We start from the raw sequence: 18,346 nt of genomic DNA on the forward strand, positions 1-18,346 counted from the left end.
CAGAATGACTACCTAATTCATAAGCATGGATCTTCTCATTAAAAAGTTTGATTATAAGATGGTCTGGTGACAGACTGTTCCTACTGGGCTTTTTGGACTTGTTCCTTCCAAAAATCTACAATCACCTGTTATTTACTGTATTATTTATCCTAGCCACAATCTTCCCTGACTACACAGCAAAGACAAAATGCAATTTGCTGTTTATCCAGTTTCGTCCTCCCTGGAGTGGTGCTGTGTGCCTGCTTAGGGCCCTGTGCACATGTGGGGCACTCACCCTTTAGGCTGGCTCTCAAACTCTTCTGCCCACTGCTCCTGGGCATCCTCCGTGGAGAGGTCCACATCCCGGGTTGTGGCGAAATTGAACTCACTGCCCTCTGTCCCGTGGAAGTAGATGGAGTTTCCATCCGACTGGCAGCTATGCTGTGGACAAAAGGAGCAGATGGGAGGTGATGTTACATCGGGTTTGTAAGGTAACCTGCTCACGTACCATCGGAGCTCAGAGTGACCTGTACATTATCTAATGACTCACTGATATCTGAAGCAAAACACAAATAAAAATGAAAAACAGATGGTCACCTTTTATATTTCTTGGCCAACCCTCAGCAATGATTGTGTCCTAATCTTGTGCTTGCCTCCCTAGAAATGCACTACACACTACTGAAAAACTGTGTTTGCAGAGAGAAGACATGTACCATATCTTGGGGTGTTTATTTCTATTTTAAAGTATTGCCACTATGGCTGGTACATAAACGACTGTGTGGAAAAATAACTTCAGTAGTATATCAAATATTGCTATGGGTATTTTGTCAGCATAAGTGTTTCATGCTGTGAAACACATCAGATCTCTGTGCCTGATTTTTTGCCAGAAGAGGTGTTTGTTTGTAAAATCACTATGCATTGCCATACAGTAAACTTTGGATCTGAAGTGTACGAGTGAAAAGGTTACATTCACCATATTTAATTGGAATAACATAAAAAAGAGCTCTATGGGTAACTAGTTCTTGTGATACAGCAGTCTCAGGGATCCTGGGGCTACCCCCAAACCCAAAGCATCTTCTTTTCCTATTGCGTTTCTGTATATACCACCTCAGCAACATCAAATGAAGCCATGCATCTGCCCTAGCATGCCCTGAATACCATGACTTTCCAGGAGTACTAACCTGGAAGAACTTGGCATTTTATTGAATTGTTCGTATTACAACAAACACTGATAAAAGTAATAATTAGCTCGAACACTTATTTTGGGGGGAATCTTGGTCTCATTGAAAGTGAAAGCTGGAATAAGAAAGTATTAATTAGGATAATTCTGCATTCTTACCACAGTTCAACATCTGAAAAAGAAATACAATAATGCTAAATTGCATTGACCTTTTCAGTATCGTCTATGCAGTGCTCTCGTCTCCGAACCTCTTCCTAACGTGCTGAGGCAAAGTATGACAACCACTTCAGTGTTTAAAAAGGTCATGGTTAGTGCCACATAAGTGGATAATTAAATTTTTAACAAAGAGAAAGATGTGGCAGGAAATGAAAACTGGCCAGTCCATCTTTGTCTATAGTATTTTTATGAGCAAAGTAAAAAATAACACATTTTGTCAGATTCTGTAACTCTTCCTTCATTTATCAATGCAAAAAAGAGACATAATTGAAACTCTTTTGTTGATGATTATCAAGTATGGTTGCCAATAACTTAGCAATTAATTTCTATTTAGGAATATAATTCGTGACTACATTTCTAGAGGTGCCTACATATTAGAAAAAAATCTAAGTACTTGAAGTCTGATTTTTGTATAGAGACTTTCTGGTCTATAATTGAATGACAACAGCTCCGTGTTTATTAACACTGACTAACTATCACTTAAAGAAATAAGCACGCCATAAAAATGTAAAGATTGTTTCAACTGCTAAAATAAACAAATTGCTGTTAAAGTGTTTTTCTTCCAAAGAAAGGTCAAAGCAATGGAAAGATTCTGAAGTGTTGATAATAGAGATTTTATCACAATCTCCTTGCTCTGTTAATGCACCATATATACACTGCAACGTACATGCAGCTGCTGCCACTGAAGAGGCAGAACAATTTACACATAAAATATTTTATAACTAGCAGAAATTAATGAAACAGTTTTAAGTTTTATTTCTCTTTGAAAAACACTGTACTATGCGGTTACTTATAATTGACTGAGAAATGGCTTTTGTTCACCCATTTTATCCTTCATGCTCACAGGTATTGCTAACAGCAGAATTTTAAGCATAATCTGTTTATTGTGCTTCTTGCTTTTCAGAATTTTCCGAATTTGCTGAACAGAAATGAAGTATCCTTTGTCTGTCAATCAATCTTCCACAAAACTGTTATCTGCAGGCAGTCAAGTAAATACACTAAAAATAAATATTCAGGCTAAAACCTAATTCAAATTTATACGTAACCCTTCATCTCTTAGGAAACAAATAGATGAATCAATCCTACTGAGTTAGTTATTACAACTGCATACAAGCTTTGGAAAATCCATTATAAGACTTTTTTATTTCTCAGGTGCTAAGTTATATACACTTGATAGTGGAGTATGTAATTAGTAATTTCTTGCCTAATGAAAGCCACCTATTAAACACAAAACAGATACAACCCTATTAACATTTAATGTTTGCATGTCCTTCTGCTGTGTAACAGAAGTAGTACCTCTGATGGAGTTTCTATTTAGGTTGTCATGATAAATAAATGGGCAGTTTGGCAAAGGGGTGCATAAGTAATTATTTGTACAGTGGCATATGATCAACCCTTTATGAACGCTCAAAAATATAATTTATTTCATTGGTTATATAAAATTATCTTTATGCTTTTATACGCGGCTACACAGTATCTATGAATATGTATTTTATGCATATTTTCTGTGTTAATGAACCACACAACGTATAGCTCAAATCACCCTCTGCTCATGTTAGCTTTGCATCTCACATGAAACAGCTACATAGAAGAGAAGTTCAGATGGGGGTTTAACTCCTTCTGTTGTTCTACATACCTATGAAACCAGCAGTAGAAGCTCATTATCTTTAAAGAGAGTAAGAAAGATGTTCAAAACACAGGTACGGCTTTTAAAGAGGTTCTGAGGGAGGGCCATCATTTTCTGGTACATTTTTGTCCCAGTGCTACCATTTGGGACCCTGACTCATGGCCATGCAAGAAGCAGATGAGGATGAGCTCCATTTCATAGAATCCCAGAATCATAGAATAGTTAGGGTTGGAAAGCACCTTAAGATCATCTAGTTCCAACCCCTCTGCCATGAGCTGTGCTGCCCCAGTAAGGGCCAGGGCTCCTCTGCTCATGAGCTCACTCTCTCCCACCTGCCCCATTTCCCTCACCTGTAAAATCATCACCCTCTATTCACACTTAGCTTCCATGTTTTCCTTTTCATTTTCCAAGCAGTCGCTTCCTGTCACTCCTTTTACTGCCTTTTTTTTTTATCTGATGGGCTGCTGAGGGGTGAATAACCTTAAAGAGCACTCAGCCAAATTTTCCAGGAGCAAAAGGAGCTCCACATGAGATGGTCCCTCACCAGCATCAACCCCAACTACCTTGTCAGTCTTGTTCAACATCCAGGAGGCTGCTGACTGTGCTGGATTATTTTGTGGCTTTGTAATAGGGCTTGAACAGATTAGAGACTGAATTGAAACCATCAGACTCATTTTCTCTTGGGTTCCACCCAGGATTAGACTCCAAGCCTTTAGAAACAAAGAACTAAAATACAATTTACATACTGTCTTGCCTCTTCCCTGAATTAAAGGCTTTACACTTGCAGTGGTAGTTTGTATACTTCCAGTATTTAAGGACTCAATTTTTCAGGTCCTTTTTTTTTTTTTTATTTGTCATTCTAAAGCGATAAGAAATGTGGGATGAACATTTACTGTGTTTTGAAACTAAATGGAATAAGTTATCCCTAAATTGGAGATACTGCATATCTCTCTATATAGATGTAGAGTTCTCTTTTACAAAATCCAGATTAAATGTGTTCTCTGCTTCATTTTTATTTACACTTAAATGATTTATAAGATAAGAACAAATTAGCTTGCTGTGCAAATTTTCTAACTAAAAAGGCCAAATAACATCAACCTGTAGGATATTTCTCCTTGTTACCGTAGAAGCATCAGCTGTAGGTCCAGAACTAAAGAAGAGTTTAATTTCATTTAAAAGGTATTAAAAGCATGTGAAATGTTTAGTGTGTCCTTGCACAAATTGCAACACTGTAATTTGTAAGGAAAAATTCATTTAGAGAATAAAATAGAATCATAGAATAGTTTGAGTTGGAAGGGAGCTTAAAGATCATCTAGTTCCAAGCCCCCCTGCATGGGCACGGGACACCTTCCACTAGACCAGGTTGTCAAAGCCCCATTCAACCTGACCTTGAACACTTCCAGCAATGGGGCAGTCACAGCTTCTCTGGGCAACCTGTGCCAGTGTCTCGCCATCTTCACAGTAAAGAATTTCCTCCTAATATCTAGTCTGTATCTCCCCTTTTTCAGTTTAAAGCCATTCCCCCTTGTCCTATCACTAGCTGCCTTTGCAAAAAGTCCCTCTCCACATTTCTTAGGCCCCTTTAGGTACTGGAAGGCTGCTATCAGGTCTCCCCAGAGCCTTCTCTAGGCTGAACAGCCTCAGCTCTCTCAGCCTGTCTCCATAGGAGAGGTGCTCCAGCCCTCTGATCATTTTTGTGTCCCTCCTCTGGACTCACTCCAACAGGTCCACATCCCTCTTGTGTTGGGGGTCCCAGACCTGAACACAGTACTCCAGGTGGGGCCTCACGAGAGCCAAGTAGAGGGGGAGAATCACCTCCCTCCACCTGCAGGCCTTGCTGCTTTTGATGGAGCCCAGCATAAGGTTGGCTTTCTGGGCTGCAAGTGCACACTGCCAGAACAAGGATGTCGTGTGGGACAGTGTCAAATGCCTTGCACAAGTCTAGGTAGATGACATCAGTTGCTCTTTCCTTATCCACCAACACTGTAACCCTGTTGTAAAAGGCTACAAAATTTGTCAGGCATGATTTGCCCTTAGTAAAGCCATGTTGGCTGTCACCTCCTTATTTTCCATTTGTCTTCAGACAGTTTCCAGGAGGATCTGCTCCATGATCTTGCCAGGCACTGAGGTGTGACTGACTGCCCTGTAGTTCCCTGGGTCTTCCTTTTTTCCCTTTTTAAAAATGGGGGTTATGCTTCCCCTTTTCTGGTCAGTGGGAACTTCACTGGACTGCCATGCATTCTTAAATATGATGGATAGTGGCTTAACCACTTCATCTGCCAGTTCCCTCAGGACCCTTTGACAAATCTGATAGCCTTAATTAAACAAAGTTTTCTCCCAAATCACCTATATAATAGAACATAGGACATTTGCAGGCACTTGGATGGAGCTACTTCACAACAGCAGCTATTTCCCATTGTTTGTAACTGAAGTGGGACTATGAGCCTGCCATAAGTAAACTGTTGTATTCATAAATAAACAACCCCTGCCCACTGCCAAACGGAAAGAAGCCAAGTTCTGTTCAGGGACTGTGGTCATCCCAAGGGGAAAAAAAATGTTTAATTTAATCTGGCACTACCAATACTATTATTCACTAGCAATTGTTAAGCTATTGCTTTGCATGAATAGGGCAAAATGAAAATTGGCTGGATGCATTCCCATTTCTCAACATGCTTGGATTTACTTTCAGTCTAATCTTCATTCTGAATTTACTGTGTTTCTGAAGTTTGTCTACTGGATAGTTATGGTATCACTGCTTTTTCCATAATTTCAAGGCTTTGTACAACACCTGCATGGCTTTTTCTCACCTGTTTCCACCATCTCCCACACCATTATTTTGTGGCTTACTTTTCCTTGACTGCCGATGCTTGCCACTTAGTCTGCTGGTGAGATGACCAAAACTTGCATGCCCCATTCTGCCACCATGCTTGGCAAATTCCCAACAAAATGATATCCTTCAGACTCTTCCTTAGTGCTTTCCTCAACAAACCTTGTAACTGATTGCATTGAAGATTGCACTGCTTACCAGGATAATCACTCTCCCCTCTTGCAACATTTCCTCTTACTCCCAACATCTCCCCAGCCCCAGCTTACCTCCTGTTTTATAAACAGATGGCATTTTCCTGGAACATAGGCTTTTTGGTTTGTGCCTGAAGAGGAAGCAGTGATATGTTCCTGGATCAGGGCTCTTTAATGCTACAATGGTACCACTGCTCCAAAAAATACATTTTCACATTAAAATTGCTGTTATCTATGAATATATTGCTAGTCTATGAATGCAGTTCTTAGCCAAGTTGTCTGTGAGAGACAGCAAATATTATTAATTGAGGTGAGCTTTCTGTGTATATTATGATGGCATTAGCCAATAATCTGAAGATAGAGACTATGGGAGAAAGTAGTGCATGGTTTCCAAATCAAACTTTTATCAAGAGTCTGTCAGCCTCTTTATCCTACTCTAGACTCTTTACATTTTACATCTTCCACCTCCAGCTTTCACCTTTTTTTGTAGGTGCTTTTAGGAAAGCTTCTTAATTGTCTAAGATGCAGAAGGGTTTCAAAATCAGGACTGCTCAAAACCACTGGTCAGCAAAAGCAGGGAAATCAGATTTGGTGAAGCAGGTAATTTCCAACCGGACCTGTTTGTGTTTTCATAAAGAAATACTGACCAACTTTCATAGCATCTAAATGGCTTAAAGGGCACCAAGTAGTATTGGGATCCTACATTATCTAGCATGCCTAAACAATCTCCATATTTTTAAAGACTTGCATGAGAGCACCACATAAGGAGACATCTGCTACCCTCAGCATGACCTTTTGGCTGGGAGGGACGTCTGGAGGTCTCCTGTTCACCCTGCCATGTGAAGTAGCACAAGCATCAACGAGGTCAGCCTATGCCACTGTTGAAGCTAAGGACACAGCCCGGAAGATTTTTAGATGCTCAAGAGACAAGGATTGGGAATGTAAACCGAAGACTGAAGTTCATCCAAACCAGATTCTGTCCGAGTTGTTCAAGTCAAAGTTGTGAATCAATAAATACCTCTTGGCTTTACAGTATGGGATTTTGTTACTTGAGAGCAGAACAGAGGGCAACTAAATGATACAACTGTGCCATTCAGAGAAGCATCAACAGGAAACATTAGTGTGAAATTCCTCAATGTAACAAATTTTTGGCTGAGGAGATACTTACCATTCTCTCAAGGTTTGTCTCCACACTCTCATGAAAATGTTGTTCACCTCTGTGCCTTTAAAGTATCCACAGTCATCTTTACCATCATTTAATTAGTTTTTTATCAGAGACGAACACTGATACTTCTTTTCGTATTATCTCTCTTGGGCCTAATGGCCCCGATGATTCTTTCAGACAGCTGTAGCCTCACAATTTATTTTTTGGCGACATTTCTGGCATTGGAATGAATGTGTTGGGCATTTGGGCAGTGCCAGCTTGCAAAGGGCTGATGGCAGATGGAAAGAAATCTGCCCAGTATGCCTTCACCTCTACACGAGCAGAGGGCCATCAATTTCCCCCATTAAGGAGTTGTCACGCAGCCCACCCAGCTGGAGGAGCATCTCTGGTAGCCAGGCTGGCTGGCTTATGCTATTCAAATACAAAGCACACTTTAAAAGGAAACGAAAATATCGTTTGTCGGCAAATTGAAAATGCATGGCTTTGACTGCAGCCAATTTTTTAATGACTGTAATATTTTAGGTGATTATTTTTGCCACTTCAGATTGCTCCTTAGAGAGGAGAGGGGTTTTTTAATTAAAATCTAGGCAATGCAAACAGATGAGATATGAGAAACAGAGGAACAAGAAAAAAAATGAAGAAAATTAATTAAAGCAGCATTGTCAATGGAGCCATAAATTAGATATTGGGTCTTTCTGGGAATGAGTCACGCAGGTTTTAACAACTTTTAGATTTTGACATGATAGCAGGTACAAGAATAGATTCAGTCTTGATAAAATCATACTCTGTATGCAATGTCTTAGCCAGGAAAGGTACGATGATAGAATTTAGAAAAGATTATGAATTCTAAATTCTGCAGATTTGGCTTTTAATGCTTCTGGCCTGAAGTCACTTCTTTAACCAAAGGAAAAACTGCAATGTGATTAAAATACTTTCCCATGAGATAAACAGGGCTTCAATATTTCCCTCTTGCTACATTTTTACATCATTTAATGTAGGTTACAGAATGAAAACCCTGGCTAAGCAGGCAGGCCAGGTGCACGGAGGGTTATAGTGCACCTTCTTTTTCCAAAACAATGGGATGAAACTTGTCATGTGATGTAGTAACAAATAGGCTATGAAGTGTGTTTTCACTCATCATTTCCCATTACAGATTGTTATTCAAAGGCGAGTGCTCAAAACACTTTGCTTGTTTATGAGTGATTCGTATGGTTCTTAATTTTCTAGGACATTTCATTATGTTTGTATGACACCAGTCATTCTGGTGATGACCAGTTTCCTTAATGAGTTATTTAACTGGCATGGACTGAACTATTCCTCTGTGTTATTGGGAACCATTGACGTTTCCAGCACTCTGCAGTGAACATGATTAAACCTCATCTGTTCTTCTGAAAGTAATGATGTGTATTTACACCAGTGTAAAATTAAAGTGAGAAAGAGTCAACCATAATGGTTTCTACTCTTTGGCATCTAATGGGTAAATTCATCTTGTTTTTATTAATATCCATCTCATGGTTACCTGCAAAGACCAAATTCTTTCCTCCTAGGAGGCAGGAAAGACCCCTGGTGCTTTGATGCCAGCTCAGACCTAATACTGGCTCCCTGCCACCTCCCCCCATAATTTCCAAGCCACGGGTAACTGGCATGGAGAAAGGTGCAGGTTCCACATTGCTGCCCAACAGCGATTCTCAGCTGCCTGAACAAATTGCAGCACCACAGCCAACCACCTATCAGTTCCAATGAACCCCTTGGTATTGTATCTAAGTACATTATTTTAATTAAAAGTGTGATTATTAACAAAAAAAAAAAAAATCAAGAGCAATTCCATGCATGTGCTAGATCCAGCACTATGGATATACAGATACCTCCTCATGGGCACAGCTCAGAGTGCCTCCACTCTCACTAAAGGGAGCCGGTCGACAGGTTTTGTGCACCCTGCTTCGCTTTCTTCACCTCTCCTCCCATCTCACACTCCTCCTTCTACCCACGGAGAAGCAGGAATGGTCCCCAATTGAGATGCAGCAGGAAGCCTGCTCACTTCTTCCCATGAAGATGTGGTGGATAAGGGCTCCTGCGAGGCAAAGCAGCTGGCTAGAAGGCTGGGTTTGGCCCACAGACCAAACACTGCCTTGCTATATCTTATTCAAAAAACAAAAGTGTCTTGTCAGAAGCATCTATATCTGTGTAATTTTGTCCAATATAAGGTCAAAGCAATTTCAATCTGCCATTTTCACACTGGCATACCTAGACCATCACCTTTCCTCCTACAAACAAATATATTTGATCTGATCCAGACAATGGGTTCCTCAACTCTTTTTTAAATCCAAAAAATGAACTTCTTGTTCATTTCGGCACAAAAAATTAAACCCAACAAAGATATATATGGAATATTAAGATGTTTGTTTTGAAAGAAGACTATCCAATGCCATTCCTATTAATTAACAGAGTATTCAGAGATTTGGAAATCTGTTCTGGAACTAGGGGTGGTGAAATAGCTTGATCAGCCTTCCTTTTTGCCAAACTCCTAAGCCTGTGTGCATGCCTTCTCTGCTCAGTGACACACAACAACACAGGTTCAGGAAGGACTCACAGATATAGGATGTGCATAGCCCTGCTCTGCCCAGGGTGTGTGAAAGGGCACAGAGTTTTACAGACACATTTTTGACGTATTTTTCCAAGTGGGAGTGTTCAGTTCTCTCATTCTCTTCTTATACAGCTTTCTCTTCTGCTAAGATAGCATGCATTTCTGGGAAATTAATATGAGCTGAATGGTGATGACCTGTTACTTAAGGGACTTACTGTATCATGATACTGGTACTGGGACATTTTCAGATTTTATTGTCCCTGTCCATGGCAGTGAACAACATGCATGAGGTACCATTCTCTGGTCCTAAACCCTACTTCCTTAGAGAGGCTGGCACAGACCTTCCCCCCCTTGCCCCGTCCCATGCTATGCCAGGCTCACACCTCAGCAGCACAGGCAACCTCTGGTGTAGTCCTCAAGTCTGGCAGACCAAACAAACTAAGCTCACCAGCTGGACTGCAACCTTCCGCCACCAAATGAAAAGCGGCTGCAAATACTGTGAGACAGAAATTCTGAAACTTGTCTTTCTCAATGGTGAGAAGTGCCACTGGGTTAACACATCGTGACCAAAGAGATTGCCATTCTAGTGCCTATACTGTTAGTGATTTATACTGCTTTTTCCCAGGTGTGGAAAAATTCCAGAGACAGGTGGATTGTTCTCAATGCTATTTTCGTGTAATAAAAGCACTGCAGAGACATGAACTTTAGGACTACTGAGGTTGTCTCCCTTCTCAACCTCAGTTTTTGAGCTTGCACACCCAATTTTGGACCAGGGCAATCAGAGAAAACATAACCTGGCAAACGCTGAACCTCAAAGCAAAACAATTTCTGGTCAGATATAGAAGATATATGAAGTGTCCACTGAAAGACAAGATCACTTTTCTGTTCTACAGGAGTAGAGACAGAAGCATTACTGAAGGAAGATTTCATCTTTTTCCCCAATTAGCTATGAACTCTTGAGGTTCACATTCCTTTAACAGCTCTCAGAGCCTAGCACTGCCTCATTCATTTCAGCAATCTCAACCACCAGTGCAACATCCTAACCATGCTCAGTTGCAAGCCCATGCTCCCGCTCAGGGCTGTCACTGGAAATATTGAAATGCAGTCAAGATTTTATCCCATTCAACACCCTTCCACACAGTCCAACACAGATAAATACGTTCCAGTGGATCCAATTAATCTCCTAAGGGTTGCTTGGCCTTGCTAACAGTGTCCTTCTTGCCTTTTGCTGTATTCTTTGGAACTGAAACACACAAATTCAGTGGCTTATCTCTCAGCTTGTTTCCTATCTCAGTAGCCAGTTCCAGCTGCGTCTGCAACCAGCCACGTGCTTTCAAATGAGTAGCAACTGCTCCTGAGCGCAGCAAGAAATGTAATGAAATTCCTGGTCCAAGCTGAAGCAGACTGGGAGAGAAGGAGAAACCTCTTCCCAAGCTGAGCACAGGCAAGTTCCCACAAGAGCTTATTGAGAACACACTGTTCAAATCCACCAAACTGGAGTGAACGCATTGGTGCATAATTACCATTAATGCTCACTCTGTCCACTCCAGTGACTGAATCCACACAGAACCTAATCCAGGACCCAGACAGTAGTATTCATGGTAGTATTTTTCATAATTTCAGCTGCATTTTTAATTTACTAATCTAAGCAGCTATTAAACTGATAAGCTGAGCTGTTTTACTAGCAAAACTCCTAGATTTTTAACATCTGCTATTTGTTTTAGTAGATTTAAAATACTACTAAAGTAAATTTTCTACACAAAAACATATGCTTTCTTTGCAAATTGATAAACGTCCAATAAGAGCACATACCAGGTATAACGAGCAATTCTAGAAGCCACCTCCTGAGTAACTACTGGGAAAGAGCTTGTGAACCACATCTATGTGAGCAACATCAACATTTATTCTAAACTATCAACAAACTGTATCTTAATGCCTATCTTCACCAACAGAGTAACCCACTAATGCAACAAAACAGTATTTAATGAGAATTCCCTTAAAGGGTTTGGGATGGATGAAGGGATGGGTGGGGTGGGCAGTTCTAACATGGTGGGATTAGGCCAGAGACCATTCTCTGGCCTTGACAGCAAATGACACAGCAGAGTTTGCATCCACCTGGGCAAACTCTCTCCCCCTAGAAGAGTGGTGTCATCCTTGCTGCCTATGGAAACAGGCCCTGGCCCATCCATGAGGATACGTCCCTTGAAGACAATGCCTGGGAGGTTGCACAAGCCAAAGCCAAGCAAGAGGGTGTTGTAAGAACTAAGGTGTGCAAGATCATGGGCTCATGTTTGTACCCTTGTTTTCTTCAGTCACTATCTTGTATGTGCCACAGAGCCTCCAAGGAGAAGGTTCCATCATCTGAGCAACACTTGCTGGGGCAGTCCAGAAGTAAACACTTAGAGAAAAAGTTTCTACTCCTTTTTCTACCAGAAATAAGCATGTATTTTTGGCTCTTCTTTCAATTTGACTGCCAGCTGGATGAGCTATCTCAGACTAGCACTGCCCTTCCACCTGAGAAATATGCTATATCAATCATTCTGGGTGATGAAAGGTGGTGAGGAAGAAAGAAGGAATACAGAGAATAACCACAGTAAATGGAAGAAATTCAGAAATACAATTTTTCTTGTTTCTTTTTGTTTTTTCTTAATATTTCATTCCCTTGGACCAATGAAATTAGTTATCTTTATGGCACAATTTAGGAGGAGAATTGACCCACAGTTTTGTACATACTAATCAAAACTGAGTTAGACAACAAATAACACCCCGAAATGTGACTATTCATTAAACATGTCAAGGAAACTCATAAGGAAAAGCATTAAAGGAAGCCAGTGAGAAATTAACACAAACTTAAAGAAAGATTTTTAAGGCCAGCTTAACTAAAATACTAATTGATAGAGGACAGGAGAATATGAATTCAAACTTGCACAGCACAAACAGGATGGCACAGAAAAGGTCTCATCAGCTTGAAATGGAGTTTGGCATAGCAATAGACTGAGTATAAGAACTTCTTTAAAAAGCACATAGCTGAGAGTTATAAAACATCACACAGTAGAGCGATGAAATTTGCTCATCCCTTAGTAAAAATGTTAGTAAACATTTAATATTGCTACGCAGATTTTCTGAACAAACTTCAGGACCATTTAGCAAGTTTTAGGTATCTGGGAAGCAAAAGGACTTGTATGAAAAAGAGAACTGGTGTGGTTACATTTAAAATGACATTAGCACAATGTACAAAGATTCTTACCTTTCTACTTATACCAAATAGCATTTGTGATGAACTGAGATTAGAGCGATATTATTTTTTTAAAAGAAATTATTAAAAGTTTGTCTAAAGTTTTATGTAACATTCCAAATCTGAAAAGCAAAAAAATTGTAAAAAAAAGTTGATTTTGGTGTTATAATGCTAAGACAGGGTCTATGCTGAATCTGATGTAAATCTTGACCCAATTTATAGTTTTACTTTTGACATAACATGAAATTCACATTGCAAAATCTGTTCAAATTATATTTGGCAAGATTGTTGCTGAAAATCTGAGGAAAACTGGAGCAAAAACCTTAAAAAAGAAATGTGAGTACAAGAGTGCTCTGGTGACAGTTACGTACACTAAAAATGTTTGAAATAACTACAGAGTCCTAAGAAGAACAAAAGCCCTGTGTCACACTTAGCCTTAATCCACTGTGGCTACACCACAGTCTTACATACTGCCATAATCTGGTGTAAGTGGCTATACATAGACAAACGTCAGGTGGGAACAGACATTTGCATATTTCCCTTGTCCCTAAAACAGAAGATGACCTCGGAGGAGTGGCAGGTTGGTGAATATTCACTTGTGTCTCATATAAGGTTTGAGCTTGAACGGGATTCCTGTCTAGATGCACTAAGTGATTTCTGAGTTTATGTCCCTTGTCTTTTGCGTAACCATAGCTGTGTATGACACAAACTGGCTGAGTTTAACTAAACAAGACCCCCAAAACCAAACAACAACAAAAAGAGAAGTTTACTTGCTAAAGTTTAGATGCTGTTTGTGCATGTTTCAGAAGGAGAAGCAGTGTTTAGGCTTGGTGAGCTGAGAAGTAGCTGTGCCTATGGCACATTAATTCTTTGCTTTGCTGTTACACCTTCACATCTGTGGGCTGGATTTTAAAATCCAGACATAAGACTGAAAACACAATAAATGTGAACTGATTACAGAAAATGACTTAATTAAATATGCAGGTCATTATTTGAGTCTAAAATCTCATTTTAAACTTTTTCATTGTAGTTTAAAAGGTCTTGCTCAAGTAAGAAAAGTCAATATGTGGGTATTATGAGTAGATTAGTGGGAGTATTTCTTCCTTAAGAGATTAACCTGAGGCGATTCATATGAGGCTCTGTGGGAAAAGAAGAGGCCATAACCAACCTCAGTATTCGACATCTGTTTCCTGTGTAATTGCCAAAACCATTACCAGCATCATTAATGAACTCTGACATCAAACCTGCCCTTTTTGTGAATGAAAAAAAGGATGAAAACTGAAAGTCATCTGCTGTTCAACTTCTGGCTGCTTGGAAACATAGAAAGCAAGAATCCAACTGATTTCCAGACGTTGAACAACTCTGTATTTGAAGGAACTTTGTGCACAGAGATCTTGTAGGTCTCCTTAGAGGTTTTTTCCAAGGTAGTATGGTCTTTCTGGATCTCACATATCAAAACAGGATCTTACTGAAAAGAGACCTTTAAGGAACAGCTGCTACCTGAATGCATGCTGCAAAGGAGATGTGATATTCACAGTCAGAAAAAGTGGGAAAGCATATGCAGCAAGTACCAGTAGCTGAACAACAAGTCAAATAAACAGGTAGATTTCAAAATATTGAACAGAGTGACTTGAATATGTTTCAAAAATATTGCACTGTTTTGCTAAAAGGAAGCCGTTTCCCATTTTCTGTTACATGATCTTTGACATGACAGTGTAAACTGTCATTTGGTTTGGTCATGGCAGAGAAGTCGCATTGTTCTAGAAAGCCCCAATGGGACAGAGAAAAGGTAAAAACAAAGTAAAAAACCCCACAATTCTAGAAGCAAATGGAGCGGCCTAAACACCCTTGTGTGTCATGTGCTTGGTTAGATATTACTGTCTTCAACATACAAGAGTAGTAACAACATGAAGACACAGAAGATCAGACTAACCTTAACTGTGGCCCCCGGGAAGAAAAGCCAGTTGCCAGTATCCACAGGATCAAGATTATCTTCTAACACAACTTTCCTGTGAGCAGCATTTATGATCAGGATGTTGTCCAATGACCAACAGGCTTCATACACATCACCAGCGTGAACATAATCCTGTTTCCACTGAAAATGGATGTTTTCCCCCTTAGCATCTTCAGGAAGGTACAAGATGTGGATGATTGTGCTGACATTGGAAGGGGCACTGAAAAACAATGTTATGGAATTAGACCAAGTTTAAGTCATAGCCAGGAACACTTTTCCCTCATTTAACACATTTACTGTGTGTGACACAGTTATGCTGATGTCCCTTGTATGCTGATAAGTCTTACGAAGATTAGAAAATATCTGCCGTGAGGCAGAGTCCCACTGTGCCAGGCAGTGCACTTACAGCCCAAACAGACAGCCTTGCTTCAAAGAAAGTGCAAGCTAAGGCAAGAAGTAGCAGATCAATGCAGATGTTTAGAGAGCAGGAAGAAAGAGCAGGATGAAATTCATACTCGGTGTTGATCACAGCTCTTAGGTGACTGGGCAATGTCAGGTATTTAGCAGGTATGGACAAAAGGAAATGTTAAGGAAACACTTTACAAGAACAGGTCATCCAAAACACCATTTTTGCATGAGCCTCAGTCCCTCATAGATCTGCATGGAGCAGGATGGCTGGAGGGAAACCTGGGAATTTGTCAAACATGTCCTTCCAATCTCACATCCTAGCTGTCAGGATAATTCTGTGGATGGGGGAGGGTCAGGTAGCCTTTCTTTCGATGTTCTGCTTCAAGGACAATACAGAAGAAACAGCCCATTTGTCCTCTTGCTGCTGAAACTGGAAAATGTGGGGAGGAGAGGCAGACTTGGAGTATTAGTATTATGCAATGACCAGGGCCTTGAGCTCTGCTTCCCGAAGCTGTCCTCAGAGCTGTGAAAGGACTAAGGTTCACCCTGAGCTCTGGGTGAACATCTTTAGTTGCTAGTAGCAATGAAAAGATAGGTCTGTGTGCAAGGAAGAGATGCTGATAATTATTATTTTTGCTTTATTAATCACTCAGCAAGGGAATTAACTACATTCAAACCCCAGGCTGCAAGGAGTTACAAAACTGGGGTTTTACAAGATGTCGGCTACTCAACCTTACCTCTGCCAAGGTAGCGATGCTTTAGTGGGTGAATATTATGTCAGAGACAACCCGGAGCTTTTAGGAAAAAAAGGCACCCATCTCTTGCTTATATAGCAGAAAATAGAGGAACTTCTCTTTGTAAAGCAAAACACTGGAGTGCAGTGAAATGTCAAAAAGCCATTGCATTTGTTCCACATTCACACCCAGAATCTGTCCCCACAAATCTCCCTGCACTTGCTGTAAATTATGTCTGTCACCCTCCACTGCAAAGTTGCTCATAGACATTGTCCTAGCTGCTCCCTGAGGTCCCATACAGCACCTGCCTTCCCTGAGAGGTCCTTCCCCTCCCTGCCAGGAGTCCAGAGCTGAAATCCCACCAACACAGCACACACCAACACATCGGCACAACACCTTCCCTTCACAGATGCCCTCCTGTCCCACCTCCCCGCAGTTCTCCCACTGTTCCCTGGAGCTGCATGTAGTGCAGTGAAAGCTGCTGAAGCACATTCACATAAACACTGCAATTCATACAGATGACAGGAGAAATGAGCATCCTTTCATAATTCATCCTCTCCACTTTGCACGACATTGCTCTATTGACCTATTTTCTACTGCTGGCTCCAGCAGTCAAACTTAAAGCAACACAGATAGAACTGTATAGGCATTAACTTAAAAAAATTTGGGTTTCAAGGGCTTATGTTCGCACCATCACAACTCTTGAGTTACCTGGCTTGCAGAGCTATGAGGGCAACTGAACTGATGTTATGGACGAGGTGTGTAATTTTGCATCAAAGTGAGAAAAGGAAAAGGTATTGTGTTGTTACTCCAAGGCAACTCCAGTGGCTAAGTAAAGTTACTCTTGCTTTATATTTTTCTGAGATAAGAATTAGCACCAGTTGTTTTACTAAAATTTGTTGATAATTTGTGCCTTTGTCAATGAAATTGTAATCCCACTCCCACAAGGAGCGAAAGGATAAGATACTGAAATCCACAGCCTTGCAGCTGGAGTTTTGCTTACTCATCAGAAACGAAGTAGCTTTTTGCTCCGTGAATTGTCTCAGTGGACTGAAAATAACTTCAAACAAATCACCTGTGTGGCACAGACGCTAAGGTAATGCAGAACGGTGGACTGAGATGCTCTGAGGACATTACATATAAACAGCAGGTTTTTCTTCCCCAGCTGTACTTGTAGAACTATGTATATATGCCAATGCAAAAAATACCTTTCCTAACATTATTTCATAAAATGTTGGTTCTGCTCTCTTAGAAAAATCCACCACCAGCACTGAACCTCTCTTTACAGGTGTGCATATTGCAATAAAAGATTTTAAGATTCCACTCATGATCCTTTGCATTTTCATGTAAACCAGTTTGTTCAAAAAACAGGCATAATCCACCATTATCTTGGTATTGTAAGTATTAGGAGCCAAGTGTTCATACCAAACTATAAGCAAACTTTATTGAATGTTTTTTGCTATCAAAGTAGAAACTTTTAACACTATAAATTATGGCTCTGGCTGACATTAAAGCGGTTCTAAACTGCAAAAATCATCAAAGTTTTAGTTTTTCAGGGACCAGAACCTCCTGGTTATTGGAGTTGCTTTTTAACTCTGAAGTCATTCTCTTCCTTACCTCCCACATAATCAATAGATGAAATTTTGATTCACCAAAGCCAGTGGCAATTCCGCAATTAGCTTTAGTGACCAAAATATCATCCCTCTTTTTTTGACATGTATGAACAAGTGCGAGCTGAAAAGTTAACAATTAAGTTTTAAAAGAATCAGGTTTAAACACCACCTGCTCAGCCAGAAAGCACGAAAATGATTAAAAAGCTGTAACAAACCTCATTTTCTCCAGCTGAGTCCAATCTGCAGAACTGTTCCTACTGTAGGACACGGTGATGTTGGGATCCGAGTAACTAAAGCGGCATGAGCCTGATCCTGGGAAAAGCAATAAAATGAGAAGTGTTACGACACAATGAAGCAATAAATGATCCTCCAACAATGACAATTGCTACTTTGCCTTTGTCACATTATCACTTCTCCTGCTTTTAAAGCACTTTGATTGATGATGAAATTTCCTGAAATCTGTTGCTGAAGGTAAACACAAAATAATGATTGCTTTATGAGTCAGAAATAAAGTAGAAATGATAAATCACAGCAGTGCCGTGTAATCTCTGCAAATTTCCCAGGGGAAGCCAAGTAAATTACTTAACACCCCCCACTGCAAGAAAAACCACCATATAATGTTTAAACAAAACC

At 40.2% G+C, this 18,346-nt stretch overlaps 1 protein-coding gene across 2 annotated transcripts in view; it reads right to left on the bottom strand.

Moving 5' to 3' along the window:
• The window catches only part of RELN (reelin), a 287,656-nt gene that overhangs the window by 115,994 nt on the left and 153,316 nt on the right, over positions 1–18,346 (bottom strand). For both annotated transcript variants that reach the window (XM_030480802.1, XM_030480801.1), the window contains exons 9-11: positions 17,929–18,025; positions 14,938–15,178; positions 275–420 (exon numbers count right to left, since the gene is read on the bottom strand). In XM_030480802.1, coding sequence (XP_030336662.1) covers positions 275–420; positions 14,938–15,178; positions 17,929–18,025 — 484 coding nt within the window. The remainder of the gene's footprint in view (positions 1–274; positions 421–14,937; positions 15,179–17,928; positions 18,026–18,346) is intronic.

The sequence above is a fragment of the Strigops habroptila genome, chromosome 3 (genome assembly GCF_004027225.2).
Source record: "Strigops habroptila isolate Jane chromosome 3, bStrHab1.2.pri, whole genome shotgun sequence".
NCBI classification, from domain to species: Eukaryota; Metazoa; Chordata; class Aves; order Psittaciformes; family Psittacidae; genus Strigops; species Strigops habroptila.